This window comes from Hemiscyllium ocellatum, chromosome 16, assembly GCF_020745735.1.
Source record: "Hemiscyllium ocellatum isolate sHemOce1 chromosome 16, sHemOce1.pat.X.cur, whole genome shotgun sequence".
NCBI classification, from domain to species: Eukaryota; Metazoa; Chordata; class Chondrichthyes; order Orectolobiformes; family Hemiscylliidae; genus Hemiscyllium; species Hemiscyllium ocellatum.
This window is the reverse complement of record NC_083416.1, coordinates 31,464,723-31,485,411: the sequence shown is the minus strand read 5'-3', so window position 1 is coordinate 31,485,411 and position 20,689 is coordinate 31,464,723. Positions and strand designations below refer to the sequence as shown.

General features: G+C 40.7%; 1 protein-coding gene across 1 annotated transcript in view; it reads right to left on the bottom strand.

The window, feature by feature from the left end:
- ubtd2 (ubiquitin domain containing 2) overlaps positions 1–17,967 on the bottom strand; it is a 67,295-nt gene extending 49,328 nt beyond the window's left edge. Inside the window, exon 1 of the mRNA XM_060837102.1 lies at positions 17,789–17,967. Coding sequence (XP_060693085.1) covers positions 17,789–17,858 — 70 coding nt within the window. The 5' untranslated portion in view covers positions 17,859–17,967. The remainder of the gene's footprint in view (positions 1–17,788) is intronic.
- Between the last annotated feature and the right edge of the window lie 2,722 nt (positions 17,968–20,689).

The window sequence follows — 20,689 nt, the reverse complement described above, 5'->3', positions numbered from 1 at the left end:
GTGCTAGAAAAGCTAAACGGTCTTAAAACTGACAAGTCTCCTAGCCCCGATGGGCTACATCCTAGAGTTCTGAGGGAGGTGGCTGAGGAAATAGCGGAGGCGTTGGTTGAGATCTTTCAAAAGTCACTGGAGTCAGGGAAAGTCTCGGATGATTGAGGTTACAACAGCGGTTTTCCATTGTTCAAGAAAGGATCAAGACAAAATTTGGAAAATTATAGGCCAATTAGCCTAACCTCTGTTGTTCGTAAAATTGTAGAATCCATCGTTAAGGATGAGGTTTCTAAATTCTTGGATTAGAACAAGCCAACATGGATTTACTACGGGGAAGCCGTGCCTGACAAACCTGTTAGAATTCTTTGAAGAGGTGACAAGTAGGTTAGACCAGGAAAACCCAGTGGATGTGGTCTATCTAGACTTCCAAAAGGCCTTTGATAAGGTGCCACACGGGAGGCTGCTGAGTAAGGTGAGGGCCCGTGGTGTTCGAGGTGAGCTACTGGCATGGATTGAGGATTGGGTGTCTGACAGAAGGCAGAGAATTGGGATAAGAGGTTCTTTTTCGGACTGGCAGCTGGTGACAAGCGGTGTCCCAAAGGGTTCAGTGTTGGGGCCGCAGCTGTTCACGTTATATATTAATGATCTGGATGAAGGGACTGGGGGGCATTCTAGCGAAGTTTGCTGATGATACGAAGATAGGTGGACAGGCAGGTAGCACTGAGGAAGTGTTGGGGGGTGGGCGGGGAATGAAAAGTGTGGGGGGGGAAGGGAAGGCGGGGGGGGAGGAGGAGGAGAGGGAAGGTGAGGGGGGGGGGAGAGGGAAGGTGAGGGGGGGGAGAGGGAAGGTGAGGGGGGGGAGAGGGAAGGTGAGGGGGGGGAGAGGGAAGGTGGGGGGGGGGGAGAGGGAAGGTGAGGGGGGGAGAGGGAAGGTGAGGGGGGGGAGAGGGAAGGTGAGGGGGGGGAGAGGGAAGGTGAGGGGGGGAGAGGGGAAGGGGAGGAGGGGAGAGGGGAAGGGGAGGAGGGGAGAGGGGAAGGGGAGGAGGGGAGAGGGGAAGGGGAGGAGGGGAGAGGGGAAGGGGAGGAGGGGAGAGGGGAAGGGGAGGAGGGGAGAGGGGAAGGGGAGGAGAACGTGAAGGGGTGGGTGAAAGAGAGAAAGGGGCAACAGAACAACACGACTCGTTTATTTATTTGTCCCTTTTGAAGAATAACGTGGGCATTTTAACATATCGTCTATCACACTGAACATTATTATGTGGGTAATAAAGTTGTTTACTGAAGTTACTAATAAAAGGTGTTAAGTAGTGGAAAATTAACAACAAATTACATTATTCCAGTGAGGCAAGAGATTGAAAGGAGGTCTCTAGATTCAACAGCAATCAATCTTTTACTTTGAAAAGAAAACAGAAGTAATAATTAAGCAGGTTCAATTCCGGTGGCTTACAATTCAAGTAGTTTTATGACACCTGACAAGTTACCTGATCAGGGCACCTGAGAGTTAGTTGCATGCTTCTGTATAGGGGACTTAGATTAGGGTGGGGGAGGAGGGGGTGGAGATAATGAAAGATAGTCCTGTTGCTGATTGTCAAATGATCAAATATATGAAGTCAAAAGAAATTGTGGAGGCTCACGTAGCTGCCATTTGAGCAGTGTGGTCACAGTGCAACCCTAGTCAAGTAAGAAGCTGGAAGTAGTGTGTAAGAGAAAATGTGAAAAGGAATCTCAAATGCAATATCACTGCTTTCCTTTTAGATCTATGAGAAATATGGAAGTTAGGAAAATGCAAATACTATGCCAAATAGTGGAGCAGTGGCCATGATATGCAGTGCCTATGGTACTCAAGAAAGTGACATCATCATTAAAGAATTCTCCCAGAATACCAAAACACAATTATTACTTCAAGGATTTGAACTCAGATTAAGGTTTCAGAAGAAAATCTGTTTAGCACTAATGCAAGACTCATTTATGAACCATATATTGATCACATAATCAAAGCCAACCTCCCTTGGGTAATTCAAGAGACAGTACTGAGAATCAAAATCAATTGCTATGCCGGTAAAAGTCTTGATCCAACCAGTAAACAATACCCACTATAAATAAATTTGTGAAGATATGAAAAATGTTTGCAAGGGCTGTCAATATGTTTACAACTTTCTAACAGACAGAAAGAGTACTTAAAATGTAGATAGAAAAGTATTAAATAATGATGGCTACTTTCTGATGGTCCTCCTTCAGTTATTAATGGATACTGTGAAAGCAACTAAGCAAATGATAGCAGTTCACTGTTCTTGCCATCAGAATGCTAACATAGTACCTCTGCATTAGAGCAGCATATACATTAGACGTACAGACATTAGGATATGATTCTTTAACTGATGCTCTTAAATTAGTATTCCATGGTGGCAGCAGACTAATAGACTAGGTATAATTGGGTCAGAAGGGCTTATGCTCGAAACGTCGAATTCTCTATTCCTGAGATGCTGCCTGGCCTGCTGTGCTTTGACCAGCAACACATTTGCAGCTGTGATCTCCAGCATCTGCAGACCTCATTTTTTACTCAGCAAGTCTCCTATCAACATACAGAAAATGGAGTCAACAGGAAACAAAAACTGGAACCCAGCTCTTGACACTGGACTCCTGATTAAAAGAATATAATATCTCAGAAGGAATAAAGAAATGCTTTTCCAAATTGTGTTAAAAACTGCTAGCTTCACTAGTTACTCAATTTGTATAAATTAGATATATAGTTTCTAACAATAAAAAGACAAACACAACTTGAAGTAGTGATAATAATTTCAACTTTTAAGTGAAAATAATTCAAGAGCTTTATGTAATTTCTATCTGACAATTTAGCAAAAGGTTTGCCAGTTTTTAATGTGCTAAATCAAAATTTTACGTGGTGTTAACAGGGGAAACAGCCAGGGTTAAGCCACAGGGGCGATTTGGTAGACAGGATGACTGACAGAGGGGAAATAAAAAAGACCAGTGTACACCTTTTCATATACATATAGTCCAGCTTAAGGTTTGAATAAGTTCAGAACCTGTAGTGTGCGCGCTTGTTGGAAACAAAAATTAAATATAGAAAGTGAGGGAATTTAAAAAAGATTCAGAGCATTATTCACAACAACTTGTATTTATATAGTAGCCTTAAAGTAAAACCTTCCAAGGCACTTCAGAATTTTCTCAAACAGAATTTCAGTTCACACCACAAATACAGGGTTGTGTTTCTGAATGCTGACAAGTACCAACAATATACCATTACTGTGCCTAGAAGCCACCAATAATTTTCCCCAAAGCATTAAAAACCATTAACATTTTGATCAATAACTGGTATGAAATCATTTGATAATGGAAAATATTTCTTTTTGTTCACAAATTTTTGCAAGTTATATCACTTGCCTATGTAGTCATAATATGGAGTGCTAATAAGTTCTTCCAGTGACAGTCTCCTGGATCAAAAACAGGCGACCAAATACAGTGCAAGATTAGTTATGGTACTTTTTAATACCGTCTTTTTTCTGCATATAATTTTACCTGTACATCATATACAGAATGAGACAAATGTAGCAAACAATTTATAACTCTTAAATGAGTTATATGCTATCATTCAGATCTACTAAACATGAACCCATTTGTGTAAGTGAATAAAGTCATAGCTTCCAGTTCAAAAGAGGTTTGATCTATTTATGAACATTGCAATTTCTATTCAGAGTTTGAAAAAAAGATGTCCAAGCCATGATTTTAAGGGGACTGACCTTATAAACAAACATATTGCAGTGAATATGTGCTCCCAGATTAGCATATGATTTAAAAGATGAACATCTTAGTAAGAGGAGAATAACTGGCCAGTACTGTGGCTTCTAATTTCATACGACTGATCTCATAGATAAGCAGACTGAAACTAACTTAGAACAGCAATATTTACAAGCTACTGCGGCAGACTGTACATGCTCCTGCTAGGAGATCTGATATCATGACATGTTATGCTCAACTGCTTTATGCCATCCTCTCACATCCGTTGTAGTTTGTCTGCAATTACTCTGACACCTGTCATCAAACCATACCTAGCTCAACCCATTCCTGCTACCCTCCAGTTTGTCCTCTTACAAACTTTCTGTAACTTATCAGTTTTGATCAAATAGCCAATATAATGACATTTTCTTTTCAAAAGGAGGCATATAAAATGGACATTAACAAGTTGTAAATACATATTGCAATACTCAGCAGAATTTTATAGTAGCCTGAATTTTGTAGTTTATGGTTATAAATGTGACAATCCCATGAGAAATCTAGTGAGGCCTAACTTGACATCAGGAACAACTCACTGATTTTTAACTAAATTCCAGGTGTCAATTTGAGATTCTTGCTTGGCAGTGGCAAGATGCCTATCTATGGATATTATTACCTGTTAACAACCTTATCAACTGCAGATCTTGCTTTATTAGTCTGCAGTTTTCTATCATTACCACCCACCACGAGGAAATTGAACACAGGAATTCTTCACATGGAAATCAGATTGAGTACCTGATATGACTTCAGTTTATCATTTGCTTCAAAACATCATCAGGAACCAACATCTCAAGGCATGCTCCTTGGGCACGAGGCACAAGCACCCCATGTGAATGTATACCCGTTTTTGACCTGTCTCTAAAGATCAAAGTCAGTGAGAGCCCCAAAGACTGGGCTAAGTTCAGAATCCAAAGGAGGACTAAAACAAAAGACAAAATATAAGGGCAAACTAGTGAGGAATATAAAAACTAAAACCATAAAAAGAAAGAGAAGGGTCAAAGTGAACATAGCCCTCATCAAAAATGATTCCGGGAAGGCAGTTTTAGGGAATAATGAAATAGAGGAACTAAACTGATTCTGCATGAGTTTTTATGATGGAAGATACTTTAAAAATCCCACTAATACTAAAGAATACAGGGGAGGAATTATGCACCATCACTGAAGTATTATTAGACAAACTAATGGACATAAAGGCAGATAAATTCATGGGCCCTGATAGCTTGCATCCGAGAATACGACAGGAGGTAGCTACAGAGATAGTGGATGCATCAGTTGTAGTTTTACAAAAATCCAGGGATTCTGGAGAAATATCAGCAGACTGGACAAATGCCAATGTGAGACCTTTTATTAAAAATGGGAGGGAGGCAAAAAGCATTAGCCTAATATCTATTGTTGGAATAGTACTGAAATCAAGTAAGGAAGAAATCAAGTCTTTTTTTAGATGATTAGATTACTTACAGTGTGGAAACAGGCCCTTCGGCCCAACAAGTCCACACCGACCCGCCGAAGCGCAACCCACCCATACCCCTATATTTACCCCTTACCTAACACTACAGGCAATTTAGCATGGCCAATTCACCTGACCTGCACATCTTTGGACTGTGGGAGGAAACCGGAGCACCCGGAGGAAACCCACGCAGACACGGGGAGAATGTGCAAACTCCACACAGTCAGTCACCTGAGTAGTCAGCATGGATCCCTTACTCCCAATGCCTCCACCTCCACCGTATCTGCTCCCATGAGGAGCAATCCCACTCCAAGACATCCCAGATGTCCTTCTTTTTCAGGTACCACAATTTGCCCTCCCTTGTGATCAACAATGCCCTCCAGTACATCTCCTCCACTTCCCGCACCTCTGCCCTCAAACCCCTCTAACTGCAACAAGGATAGAATCACCCTGGTCCTCACCTTCCACCCCACTAATCTCCAGAGACAGCACATTACTCTCTGCCATTATCACCACCTACAGACAGACCCCACCACCAGAAACTATTCCCACCACAACTCCCTTGCTGCACCCACACTCCCTACCAACTGAAGGTGATGTAAAACATGCACCCATACCACTTCTTCACCTCCATCCAAGGCACTGAAGGTTCTTTTCACAAGAGATTTTCCTGCACATCCACCCACCTCATCTACTGCATCCGATGCTCTCAATGTGGACTCCTCTACTTTGGGGAGACAGGATACTAACTCATGGAGCATTTCAGGGAACATCTCTGGGACACAAGTGCTAAACAACCTCACCATCCTATGGCCAAACATTTCAACTCCCCTTCCCACTCCCAAGGACATGCAAGTCCTGGACCACTACCACCACCGCATCAAATCCACCCAAAGAGGAATGCCTCATCTTCCGCCTTGGGACCTTTCAACCACATAGCATTAACATCAACTTCATTAGTTTCAAATTTCCCCTCTCCCCACCCTCATCCCAGATCCATTCCACTCCACTCTCCCTACTGACATGTCACAATCACCTCCTACATGCCTCCACCTATTGCCTTCCCTCCTTTTTTCCCTCAGTCCCACTCTCCTGCTCCTTGGATGCTGCCTAACCTGCTGTGCTTTTCCAGTGCCACCTTTTTCGACTCTGACTCTCCAGCAACTGCAGTCCTCACTCTCTCCTTTGTGAAATTGTGTTTGACTAATTTATTCCAGTTTTTTTGGGGAAGTCTCAATCAGAGTGGACAGAGGGAAGCCATTAGATGCATTGTTTTGGATTTCCTGAAAGCATTCAACAAGGTACCTCACAAAAGATTTTCATAAGAACGCATAGTGTTACAGATAAAATACTGGCATGGATAGAGAATTGGCAAATGGGAGGAAACAGCAAGTGGAGTTAAGGGGTTCTTGTTTAGGTTGATAATTTGTGACCAGGAATCAGCGCTCGGACTGCAACTGTTAACAATATATAACAATGACTTGGAGGAAGGAAGCAAATGTACCATAGCCAAATTCGCAGACAACACAAAAGTAGGTGAAAAGGCAAGTTGTGAGAGAGGTACGAACAGCTGACAGAGAAATATTGATAGGCTAAGTGCATAAAATGTTGGCAAATGGAGCAATAATGTGAGAAAAATATGAAGTTGTTCATTTTGGAAAGGAGAACAAAAGAACAGAAGATTATTTAAATTGAAAACAAACAGTGCAGAAAGCTGCAATATGAAAGGGACTTGGGTATTTATGTATGAAACACAACGTTAGCACACAGGTTCAAGAGGAGTGAGTACAGAAATCTTGTTACAATTGTACAAGGTACTTATGAGAGTATATCTGGAATATGGAAAGCAGTTATTTATGGAAAGATATCATTTCACTTGGGGCAGTTCAGAGAAAGTTCACTAGAATAATCCCTGACATGGAGGGAATATTTTATGAGCAAAGGCTAAACATATTGCGACTTTACTCACTGGAGTTCAGAAGATCGAGAGATTATCTCAGAATAATTTGAGTGTGAGTTGAAAAGGAATTTTTTTCTGAAGATTCGGTGTCTTTGGAACTCATTGCTACAGAAAGCTGTGGGGGCAGAATCTGTGTATATCTTTAGGGCGAAGATAGATGGATTCTTGGTCAGTGAAGGAATCAAGGATTATGGGAAAACTGCAAAGTGGACATGAGGAGCATTGGATCAGCCACAATCCTACTGAATGGCAGAGGCGGCTTGGGGCAAAATGGCATATTCTTATTCCTCGTTCTTATGATTTCATGGTCTAAAAATGCGCATGGCACATATCCGATCCATTTACACATTTCTGTATTCCTTCCCCTTGGGACAATGCCAATTATCATTCTAATTCTGCAGCAAGGGGACTTTGTGCTCAGGGACACCCATCCAACTCATGGTCTGGGCCGGACATGCTTGCTTTCTTGGCACTCACTGAGTCTGTGTGGATGCCCAGAGCATCTCTGCCTTACCACACAGCCAAAGACACCAAAGTAGTACTGCATGCCTTGCCATTTAGCCCAAAGTCAGGAAACTTGTCATGGTTCTCAGCAGGTCTCAGTCAAGGGAGAGAACTTTCAAAGAAGGGGTTGCAGCACAGTAGGTCAAGGACTGGCTCCAATACTGGCCTAGGGGCTTGGAGATGGTCAGGATACTCTCCTCATAAGGGTTGGGCAGCTAAATGTTGAACAAACAGTCAGCCACTCCTCCTGCAATATCAGTGAGGTAGGTATCAAGGGAGATGAAAGTAGATGGCACAGCTGTTACTTTTAATGCAGATGGGGAGGTGTCCAAGTGTGTGAACAAACTGCACAGAGGGCATGAAGGGTTAGTGATTTCAAGGACTGTGAAGGATGAGTGTAAGTGAGGGAAAATGCTGCAGATAATAGTAGAGTGATACAGCATGAAGCTTGTTGAGAGGTGAGTACAGTGCAAAGATACAGGGAATGTGATTTATTGGAGAGATGTTGTTGTTACTTACGCTGGTGGAAGGGAGAAGGTCTTCTTCCTAAATTGTTATACATTCGTTCAGATAGGTGAAAGTGCACTAAACTGGGTGGTAACCTCAGACCAGGTTGACATGATCTTGCATCGTGGCCTCCTCTGCTAGTCCTGGGGGATGAAGATGTGCTGCTTCTGCATCACCCCAACCTCCAGGTGCCTGTTTGCAAAGCAGGGTGCCAATTTTCAATTTGTTGCCATGTCCAGAGCAAATGTCATGAACGAAGAACAGCTCTGGACTGAAGGTGCTTGTCTCAGTGTATAAAGGCCTTTTAAAAACAGTTCCACCACCACAGTCAGGGATTTCCTAGCAGTGAGAGTTTTTCCAGATACAATGAGTGGTAGAACAGAGCTAGAATCATACAGGGGTGGAGCCATAGGCAGGTAAAGTGGTGAAGTTGGTAAGATGTGTTCAGACAACTTGCTAGGCCCTCAGGTAGAAATCCTCTATGAATCTCTAAAAAACTAAAGCTTAGGCAAAATAAAGGAAGATTCAACCTCCTGAGTTTCATAACACAAGTTCTCCAAGTAATAACTACTTTTGTATAACTCTGCAGTCATTGATTTGGGAATACACAGATTGCGCAATTGGTGGCAACATTAACTTGTCTATTTCACTTTTCTTTTTAAAAGCAATCCAGAAGCTCTTTAAAATTAAATAGTGATACTCAACAGCTGCCAGTCTCCTCGAGCCTGTAAATGTGCTAATCTACTGCCTGAAGCGGAGATCCGTGAAGCATTGTCATGAGTTCAGCAGTTTGAGCTAATGCACTAGCTAAATTGTCACAATCAGCGAGGGCTGCACTTGAGGTAATAATACAGTCCTTGGGTATATAGAACATGAGTGACTGAGAACTAGGTGCAAGGCAACTGTTAAAACAACCAGAATGCTATGAAGTATCACAAGGACAACTCCACACAAAACTGCAACTATCTGGTCTGTGTAGCAATCTTTAGTCGACTTAATTTTGAATCTAGGATAGAGTATCCAAAATTGTCAATTCAGCACAAAGGATTATGGAATTTCACGTGTAATGTAGATCTACAACCAATCAAGTTTCTTTAGTCTTTGAGTGTGTGCTGGAAATAAGTCTCAGTTAAATATAAGTTATTCCCATGACATGTTTACATTAGTTCCAAAGAGGAGTCATTGCATTCAAAATAGGATCTCTGTTTCTTTCTTCACAGATACCATTTAGGTTTCTTCAGGTCTTTGATTCTATTTTGCTAAATATGCTAATTTGCAATCCTTCAAATAGAATTATATTTTAGGCATGAAGGGCACCAGACACCTTTGAAAAAATTAATATATTAAGAAAATATTAATTTACCAAGACCCTGACTAGTGTACACCCCAGTAAATTGGTAAATATTTGCCTATTTTTGAAAAGCAAGTTTCAGTTATGTAAAATGAGGATGGTAGCTAGGTAAGTTTTTTTTTGGGGGGGGGGCAGTATAAGTCATTTACTAAACTCACGTATTAATATAACGGCACCAGTTTAAAATGGCAAATTTCATAGAATATTGCAATGAAAACAAAATTCCTTTCTAAAATGTATCTAATGTCATCGGTCAATAAATATTTTACAATTATGATTGCACATGAGTGTGAGATGAACCTCAAAGCATAACTTCAGAAAAATAATGTACAACTAACCACAAATTGCACCCGGATTGCAGATTTGGCCTACTGTGTCCTACTTCAAACTCTTGTGACTGTAGATGGTGGAGGTCTTGGTAAAGATTCAAGGGAGGAAAATTAGACTTAAACATCATTCAAAGACTTTTGTGAAAATAGAAAAAAGGGCAAGACAGACATGTACTCATATAGCATTTTTCATGACCTTTAGAAGCATTTACAGACACATTTGTAATGTAGTCAGTGTTGTAATGTAGAAAACAGGACAGCTAATTTATGCAGCAAACTCCAATATAGCAATAATGAGGTTACGAAAAGAATAGAATCCCTACAATGTGAAGACAGGCTATTTGGCCCATCAAGTCTATACATACCCTCTTAAGTGCATCTCATCCAGACCCACCCCTTTACCCCATCCCTGTAACGCTGCATTACCCATGGCTAATCCACCTAGCCTGCACATCACTGGACACTAGAGCAAATCAGCATGGCCAATCCACCTAACTTGCACATCTTTGGACTACAGGAAGAAGCCGGAGCACCCGAAGGAAACCCACGCAGACGCAGGGAGAATGTGTAAACTCCACACAGACTGTTGCCCAAGGCTGGAATCACATCTTGGTCCCTGGCACTGTGGGGATATCCACTGAGTTGCCATAAATCTTGTGGTTTTCAAAAGGGATATATATTGTACACAATAAAACCCATGCTCTTAGATACACCTGAATAGTCAGTTAGGATTCTAATGTGATTTCTGAAAGATGGTGCACCTGACAATGCAGCTCTGCCTCAGTACTGTGCAGTACGATCAGCCTTGATTTCTGTCCTTAAACCCTGGAGCAGGGGCTTGAGCCTTGAGCCTCAGGGGCAAGAATGATAAATGAGGCAACTGAGCTATGGTGACAATCATAATAGAACTAGAGCCTTTTAGGCTTGAAAGAAGTGAAGCATGTATTGGACAAAATCATTTTTTTAAACAATTATTTACATTTAAATCTCATCTTTAATGAATGAAAGCATCTCCAGACACTTTGTCCATCATCTTTCTGATACCATAAATTTACAAACTTCCACTGGATTAGTCAATGATTACACATGGCAAAGAGCTGCAGTGGTTTGCTATTGTCCTCTGCAATGTGGCTGACCAGAAAATGTCTCCTGCTTTTTCTGCTTTTCATCAGGCTTTTTGGAAGGATTACAAACTAATAATATACTGGTTTTGGCCACCTTACAAGTGTACCTTCAATGACTACTAAATAGCACTTGCACCCAGAGCTTCTGGTCCAGACATAGCAGCACTGCAACTGTCACAAAAACTCCAATCTTAAAGCATTTTACAGATTTCTTAGCAAAACTCATTTGACACCTCATTCAGTGGAAACATTAGGAGAGGTAACCAAAAATGTGTTAGATGTACATTTTCAGTAGCCTCTTAAAAATCGGAGAGAGATTTAAGCTCTGGAATTATCTCCCTAAACTCCATATCTTTCTTTCCTTTTTGATACGGCTTTAAAAATTAGTTCTTTAACCATACGTTGGCTCATCTCCCCAACATCTCATGTAATTAAGAGTCAAAATGTTTGACAAGACTCCTCTGAAGTGTTTTTTTTAAATCATGTTTAAAAAGGTCTGATATAAAGTTGTTTTTATTGATGAAGCCACTAGAAGCCACTTAAGGTCAGTGAACACAAGGATGATGGACTTGCTGATGATTAGGCCTTGATTTATGGAAAAAGTTACCAGCAGAATGTGAATGCAAACATTTAAAAAAGGTGTTTGAAAAAGTTGTAGCCATGGGAGACATTACTGAATAGAGAAGATAGGTACAATATTGTAGATACATCTCCCAGTTACAGTGGATGGAAGAAAGTTTCAGTTGTTTCAAGGGTGAGAGGATTTGGCTTGAGAGATTGTGTGGCTAATTAGTGAAAGATGGGTAAAAGGGTTGTGGCATGTATAAGTTGAATCATGGCAATTCAGGACATCTGTTATAAACCTAATGGCTTTTTCCTATTCCTGATTTGCTCCAGTCTTGATATGCAGAAAATAACACACAATGTAATTAATTTGCAATGGGCTGCCCACACTATCAGTAAAATAGGAGGGTGGCTGGTTTGCATTGTCACCTTTGACTAATAGCAATGTAAAAGCAACTTAAACTTGTAAGAAATTGTGAGCATTAATACTACATTCTCCTCAAAAAGTCAGCACTAGTTAAACACCAGAAGTACAAGAAGAAATGGCAACCAAAACACAGCATGGAATCCAGTCGCCAAAAGTATCAGAACAATAAATCCATTAATCTTTGTTGAATTCAAAGTATCTCAGAAGCTCCCCAAATGTCTGGATCAGATCTTGAATAAAATCCTGGTACAGATACCAATCAAAGCACTGTTAACAAATTGATCAGGAGTAGCTGAGTAACCAGATTGTTATTATTGCAAAAGTGTAGTTTAAACAAGCTGTAAAGGCCCACCGAAACATAACACCAAAACCATTTTAAAAGGATTAAATAAGGCGATAGTTATTTCTTGGGATATCATAAAAAGTCATCTGGCATCAAATGACAAAGCTCAAGTCAATGCTGTACTGAAGTTCTGTATAGCTAAGGCAAATGTATCTTGACTGAAGTTCCTTCAAACTAGTCACTGTGCAAAACCAGGACAAGGCAACAATACCAACGTAATAACTTAAATTTTTGGATACCCAACTTAGGATCAACATATTTTTATAAATTATGTTTAAGACATCATGCTGAGGTTGTACAGGACATTGATGAGGCCTTTTCTGGAGTAGTGTATCCAGTCTGGTCCCCAGTGACTGGAAGGATGTTATTAAGCTGGAGAGGGTTTAGAAAAGATTTACCACGATGTTGCCAGATATGGAACATTTGAGTTATAAAGAAAAGCTGAATAGAGACTTTTTTTTTCCCTGGATCATAGGCATTTTGAGATGTGACTTTATAGAAATTTATAAAATAATAAGGGGTATAGATAGGGTTAATGGTGTCCCTATGGTGGGGGATTTCAAGACTAGCAGAAACATTTTTAAAGTGAAGTCCTGAGCCTCCTCCACCGCCACTCCCTAACCACCTAACACCTGGAAGAAGAATGCTTCATCTTCCACCTTGGATCCCTCCAACCCCACGGAATCAATGTAATCTCACCAGTTTCTTCATTCTCCCCCCCCTACCCAAACCTTATCCCAGTTCCAACCTTCCAATTCAGCACTGCCCTCATGACCTGTCCATCTGTCTTCCCACCTACCTGCTCCACGCCCCTCTCCAACATATCATCATAACTCCTACCTCCACCTACCTATCGCACTCTCAGCTATCTTCCCCACCAGCCCAGACCTCTCCCATTTATCTCACCACTCCCTCAGCTCACAGCGTCATTCCTGCTGAAGGGCTTTTGCCCAAAGTGTTGATTCTCCTACTCCTCGGATGCTGCCTGACCTGCTGTGCTTTTCCAGCACCACACTATCGACTCATCTCCAGCATCTGCAGTCCTCACTTTCACCTACATTGTTACAGTGAGAGGAGAGAAATTTATCAAACGTGAGGGGCAAATACTTCTTACACAAAGGGTGGTTCACATGTTGAATGGACTTCCTGAGGAAATGGCTGATGTGAGCACAATTACAACATTTAAAAAGGATTTGGATAGGTACATGATTAGGAAAGGTTTGGAGGTATGTGGGCCAGGAGCAGGCAGATGGGATTAGTTTAGTTTGGGATCATGTTAGGTATGGACTGGTTAGACCAAAAAGGGTATGTTTCCGTGAAAGATGAAAGAATGATGATTCAACGAAAGAAGTGTTACCACCAGTCTGAACTTTCAACAAAAACATTTACCTGCAAACGAATGATCAATCAACTATATTAAAAAAATGGATTCATTTTATACTTGCTTTTCTATTTAGATGAAACATGATTCTGGTTTCATAATTTAAACTGAAAAATATGAGAGTTTAACAAATAGGGGGATAAGCAATGAGGAAAGATTAAAACTTTTCAAGATAAATCTAGGATAAAGGCAATAGAGTTAAAAAAAATTTAGAGCCAGACTTTTCAGAAGTGAAATTAAACATTTCTACATGTGAAGCATTAAAAATTTGGAACTTGCTTCCACAATGGCAATTAGCACAAAAAAAACTGTTAATTTAAAAACTATGATTATTATACTTTTGTTAGACAAATGGCGAAATGGGGTAAAGTCAGATTTATGGAGTTGGGTCGCAGATCAGTCATAACCTCAAAGAATGGTATATAACAAAACTATGGATCTAAATGACCTAATTCTATTCCAATGTTACAAGACAGATACAATACCTACATTTTTGCAGTGATAATCTGTCTTTCAAATATTGGTCATGTACATAATTCATTATTTAAATCAGACAAGCTTTCAAATATCATGTATCCATATGGTTAAAATGTACCAGTGTACTGCATGACTTAACCCTATACACAGTGTACTGTGTCAATCTCCACATCAATGTTGGTCAAGGGAGGGGTGGGAAAAAGGCTAAACAGAGAGGAAACAACACACACCAATAATTGAGAGATATAAAGCATCAGAGTAAGAAACAGTCTGGTGAGGGCAGAGTAAGATGGTATTCAGTAAGCTTTACATTATGTTTACAGTGCATGTGTGTAGCTGATACAAAAGAAGGCTGGTGAGCTGTAACTGTAGATAGCGAAATGAGAATATGATAATGTGATGGTAATGGAGATCTGGCTCATAAAAGAGTAGGCCCAAGTACTACATATTGCCAGATACAGGCATTTTGGAAAGATAATGAATAAAAAAAAGGAGCGCCAAGACTGATTGAAGATAATATTAAATATGGGAGAGGAAGAGCTCCTACTGGAGCTGAGGACAGAATCTATTTGATGAGAGCTAGGAAGCCACCGTGGTTTTATTACACTAGATGGTACTCAATGGGCCAAATAGTGGACAAGATATGGAACAAGTCTGCAAGGAAACTATACAGCATAAAAACTATAAGACAGTTATATTCTTTTAAGACTTCATTTATGCTAGGACATACTGGCTTAGTAATAGTGTAAAGACCAGGAAGAGTCCGTGAACTTTTGAGAATTTGGTCCATCTGTATCTTTACAACCCAATGAGAGGAAGGAATTGCTGAAAATTCACTGCTGGGGAATGCAATAGATCAAGAGGGTCAAGTGTCAATAAGAAACAGTGATAACAGTATCACAAGGTTTAGGTTAGCTATGGAAAAGGACAAAGATCAATCTCGAGTAAAAATACCCAATTACAGGACAGTCAATTGCAGTGGGGAGAGAACAGATCTGGTCCAGATAAATTGGAATCAAAGATTGGCAGACTAAATTGCAACAGCACAAATGGGATGCCTTTCAATAGGAGATGGTTCAGTATATCCCTACAAGGGAAGAGGCAAGGCAGGGTAAACAAAGAGCAAGAGAGAGAAAGGTGAAGAAAAAGGCTGCGTATGATATATCAAGTTGGAAAAATAATGGAAAGCAAGACTAAACATACAAGTCAAGAGGGGAAGTGAAAAGGACTGGCAGCTAATACAAAGGGGAGTCCTAAAGCCTTCTATTTGCATAATATTAAAAAGGTAGTGAAAGGAGCAGGTATTAGGGTGTCAAAAGGGAAATTACTCATGAAGGTACATGGCTGAGGTACCAACGACATGTCTTTACTGAGGTTGTTGAGAAATGAATGAACTAAATATGATGAACAGAAGGTATTAGAAAGATTATCTGGATGTACAATTGATAAGTCACCAGACTTAATGAGACGCAGTGTGTGCAGATTGCTAGCAAGTGTTGCTTGAAAGCACAATCCTTTCACCACTTTGCAGCTGATTGCGACTCTTGAATGTGCAGCTCTTCAATGGATTAGATTTATCCCACTTTTGTAGACAATATAATTCACATTTTATGAACATGCATTTTTGTCCAGCTAACTAGTAGGAAGGCGGTTATGTGGGATTTTTTTGCCCAAACAACCAGTTAGAATAACAATTTTTTTTCAGTTCTGCATTGAAAAGTTTTAGGATTTGTAACAATGCTTTTTTTTTAAATTGCTTGAGTTTTTCCGCTCATCTCAATGTTAGCACTTGATTTGTTCAATGCACAGTAATAAAGTATTAATTTTTATTCAGACAAAAGAATGTTACAACACCAAGCGAATAATTTTGGAGGATCAACATTGAAGAAAATCAAACTGCTTTTTTTCAAAAAAGCATGTCCCGATAACAATATTGCTAGTGGTATAATGAAACAATGTTACTTTGAAGTAAATTCTGACTTCTGGTGGGGGGGGGGGGGGAAGGAAGAGGGGAGAGGCTTGCAAATGCTGACATGCTTTCATACAAAAAAAAGACAGATTTTAAATAAAAGGAAATCTGTGACAGGACAATGCTACACAAGCATTAAGGTACACCCATGGGAGGAAACACAATGATTTGCATGCAATTCAAAAATCTTAGCCTGAGCTTTCATGTACAGCTAGATGGAATTTAGATTCCAACTTTGATCATTTAAGGTACGTTGCTATGTATGTCAAACATTACCAGTTCTCACCAAGGATGTGACACAAAGCATTTTACAGAGCAGAACTATTCCTATTGGAAGTGGAAAATAGCCTAGATCAAGTCTGTGCATCATTGAATGATATTAACAGGCCTTACACAAAGTAGGCCATTGCACACTTTCACCCAAAAGTGCAGAGTTCCAGATCATGTTATTTTTTCTGGGGGTGGGGAGAAACAGTGGGTATAAAAGGTGCTAAAAAGTGACAAAAGGAGTATTACAGCATATTTCCTAGAAAACAACCAAATACTAAGAATTCTACAGCTGTATAACAGCCTCTCCCAAAAAAAGTTGAGCTTCTATTTCCTGGTTAATTTTCCAGATTATTTTGCTATCAAACGAGAATAAACAGACATTTTTCTTTAAAAAGTGAAAAATATAATGTCATCCTAATGCCATTTCAACACCCAAACATAAAACAGAAACTTCGGAAATTGTTTCAGCAATTGATAGCTTTGTATACTAGTTCATTAGTACTACTGCTACTTCCAAAGTTCGAGACACGTGCAAATACTGCTGAATTACAAAATTCACAAAATACCCAGATAATCAAGTCAAACTAGAGTTGTAAGAATAGCATCAGTGTTTGGACTGCTCAGGGACTCTACGACTCAGCTTTGGAGTTTACAATGCACTTAATAAAAAAGACGCAGCATAAAATAAACAAACAGTTACCGCAAATAAAAAAATGGAAAACCATAACTTCAAACATCAAAGATACGGCTAATTAATCGAAAAGAACAAAGGAGAACAAAGGGAATACCATTTAAAAAAAAAATCAAGAGGCGTCTCAGACTGATTGGGCACTAAAATTGCGAAACCTATAACTCAATTTCCAAAATAGTGCGACAACGCCTCGACCGCGTTGTAAAATATGTTGGTTTTAGGTCAAATAAAGTCATGAAAAGTAGCGCTCAGATGTTGACCGATGAGACACAAAGGCGGTGGCAGCAGCTCCTGCACTTGCAGATACAGAACCCTATCCCATCCTCGGGGTTGGTGGTGGGGGGCAGCAGCACACCCTGACAGACTGAGTGCCAGCATCAGCTGCTGCTCCGACCCGAACCTGGGAGCCAGGAATGAGGGAGAGGAGACTGACTGCCGTCCCAGCAAATGGTACCGTGATGTGAACCCACACAACCTAGCGGGTTACTCGGCCACCCGACTCGGGGCTTTGGAGCGAGAGTGAGTGAGGCCCACACTCCGCGCCAGACAGAAACATCAGCCAACTCAATTACATAATTTAATTCTCATTTTTTTTAAAAAAACTTGAAAATCGTGAGGCAGAAGAAAGAGACATCTACTAACAAACGACAGTGGATTCTCTTACCCCCTGTGCCGTCTGAATTCTCGTTTAAACTGCCCGAGGAATCATGCTGAGTGCCCACACACCCTCCCATGGGTGAGCTCCTGTCACTTTGACAACAGACCGACTGACCCCGGCCGGCACTGGACTCGCTCAGACAGACAAACGGACAGCCTCACGCCTCGCCATAACCAAGCCCCGGATCCACCTCTCGCCCGAGCCGCCACGCCCACATTCGTGATGCGTGCAAACCCCACCCCCGTCCAAGTTCTCCCGGCTCCAACAACTAGCCGCGCCCCTTCCTCCACGTGTGCCCGGCCGTCCCGCCCATCGCTTGTCTAAATCCCGCCCCTGCTAACCCCGCCTCCTTCCCTCCCCGTCCCCAATCGCCTTTCCTGCGCGCCCCATCCCGTTTGCCAGTGAGGCCCCGCCTCCCTCGTGAGTCGAACGCTTTACGTCAGACGTTGAGCTGCAGCTGGTGGGCGTTCGGTAATATCAGACGTTTTTGTTCCGTTAGTTTCTAACGGTTTCTGGCTTTTATTTTCCTTCATTTTTGGGCGGGAGGAAGGGGATTGTATTCCTTTCCCTTGCGATGTACTGGGGAGTATTTTTGCACCTGACTTGCCTCCTCAGCTCCGACTCCTTACTCAGGCCGGAGTAGGCTCCTTCATGTTTTCACTCTGCCCTTCACAGCCCAGTGTGGGTTTATCACACACTGCAGCCTCCCACATCCCAGCTTACCTCCATTTATAGACGATTTGGCGACATTGTCGTTATCCAGCTTTTTAAACCCTACGTGCTCTGCTCAAGTGACGACACCAAACTTTCTCTTTAAACTTCCTCTGACCATCTTGGGACATATCCGCCGACTTTCCGCTGGCCAGACAGTTATTTGTTTCCTTAAACTGAAAACCCTTTAAATGTTTCCATTTAAAACAAATACTACTCCTTCAAGGTGGTAAAAACAATGACTGCGGATGCTGGAAACCAGATTCTGGATCAGTGGTGCTGGAAGAGCACAGCAGTTCAGGCAGCATCCAACTACTTCTCCTTCAAGGCAATTCTCTGCCAGACAATAACTCCTTCCATTCCCATCCCTGCTAGACACTAACCTGACAACATCCCTCCAGTTTCTCACCATTTCCTCTGACCCAAGGAGATCTTTTCTGTCATTGAATCTTTCCTATCTCATCCTATCAAAGACCTTTCTCTGTCTTTGCCTCACCGTTTCCTTGCTCAAAAGCTATTTAATTAAAACTTGGACTAGTTAAAAATGTAAAGTCATCCTTGACCTGAAATATCTTCTCTATTCCTTCCCCACATATATTGCCTTACATTGATTTTTTTCCAGCATTTCCTATTGTTTCTAGTGTTCTCTGTGACAACCACAACATTCTAATCTCAAGAAGGCAATCTTTAATCCAGCCAGAATAGGACTGCAATCCATGCTGTTGGCATCAACCTAGTTTACGTGGGCTATTAGGTGCAATGCAACAACTCACCAAAGGTTCCAGTGACAGCATCTCCCAAACCCCTGACTTCTACCACCTGGAAGGACAAGAACATCAGATATATGGGATGACCATCAATAGGAGGTTCCTCCAAGTTACACACCATCCTTGCTTGAAACTATAACCACCATTGTTGTTGGATCAAAATCTTGGAATTGTCTCTCTAATAATATTGTGGGTCTACATTATGTGGCCTACAGCAGTTCAAGTAGGCAATTCAAAGGCATTTACGAATGTGCAATAAATTCTGGCCCAGGAAGCAATGTGCATGTCCTGTGAAGGAATGAACAAATATAAATAGTTATGTGGTCTGAAATCTTGGTCAAAGAGAGATTTTGTAAGCTTTAAAGAGAATGAGTTTGACATTGGAGTTTAGATAATTAAGATGCGGCTCTCCATTGTGTGCTGAAGGGTGAAGAGCATGGATGAGATCAGAGTAATAGAATACTCTGGGTTTGACTATAGAATGTGGAGATTAGGGTTATAGAATCTTTACTGAAGTGGGGAGCCGTAACGCTGTAAAGGAATTTAAATACAATGATTTGCATCAATGCAGGTAGAGTAAGCAGTTTCTTTGACAAAGACATTTTCTTTAATGCTGTATCAGTGACTTGCAATGGAAACTTGGCAAGATATTTTTTGTTACTTAGGTTACACATTGTAACAATAGCAGTCCTGTCTGAAAATACTGACAGTCAAGCAGTCTTCAACGCCTGGAAAATCAGTAGCACTTGGAAATTTAACAGACTGCCTTTACAGGTTCTGCTTTAAAGATTTCTTATTTATTTATCAAAGTTACCTTATTTAAATTAATTGCAAGTGGATTAAACTTTATAAAATGGTCCCAGTTAAAATAACAAAAAGAAAGTCAATATGTAAATAATACATTTGATTTGGATCAATATATGAACTTAATGATAAGCGTGGTAGATGCATAATGAGACTGTACAATGTTTACTGGACCATCAAGAACCTTAAAAGTGGAGATAGTGAAAACAGACTGATGTCAGTAATTAGCAATGCTGTATTTGCCAGGGGTGTTTAGCATATGCTGAAGGCAGAATTTAGAAGCTTCTCAGGCCGGCCAATAACCATAAGAAATAGGAGTAGGCCATTTGGCCCCACTAACCTGCTTTGCTATTCAGTAAGGTGTTGGCTGAAGTGGATTACACTACACAAATTTGTTTTTTTTTTAAAGTATGATAGTTCTTTATTATTAAAAGAATGAGTCACAAAAAAAATTATAAAGAAAATAATATGCTCTGATTACTTAACCATAAAACAAATGCAAAGGTTCAAACTGATTTATGTGCCTGTCAGGCTTCACTTGTTTCGTGTGAAACACATTTGTTTTCTTCATAAAAATGCAACTTAGTTTTGTACATCTCAAACTTTTAAAATAGCCTGTGATCTT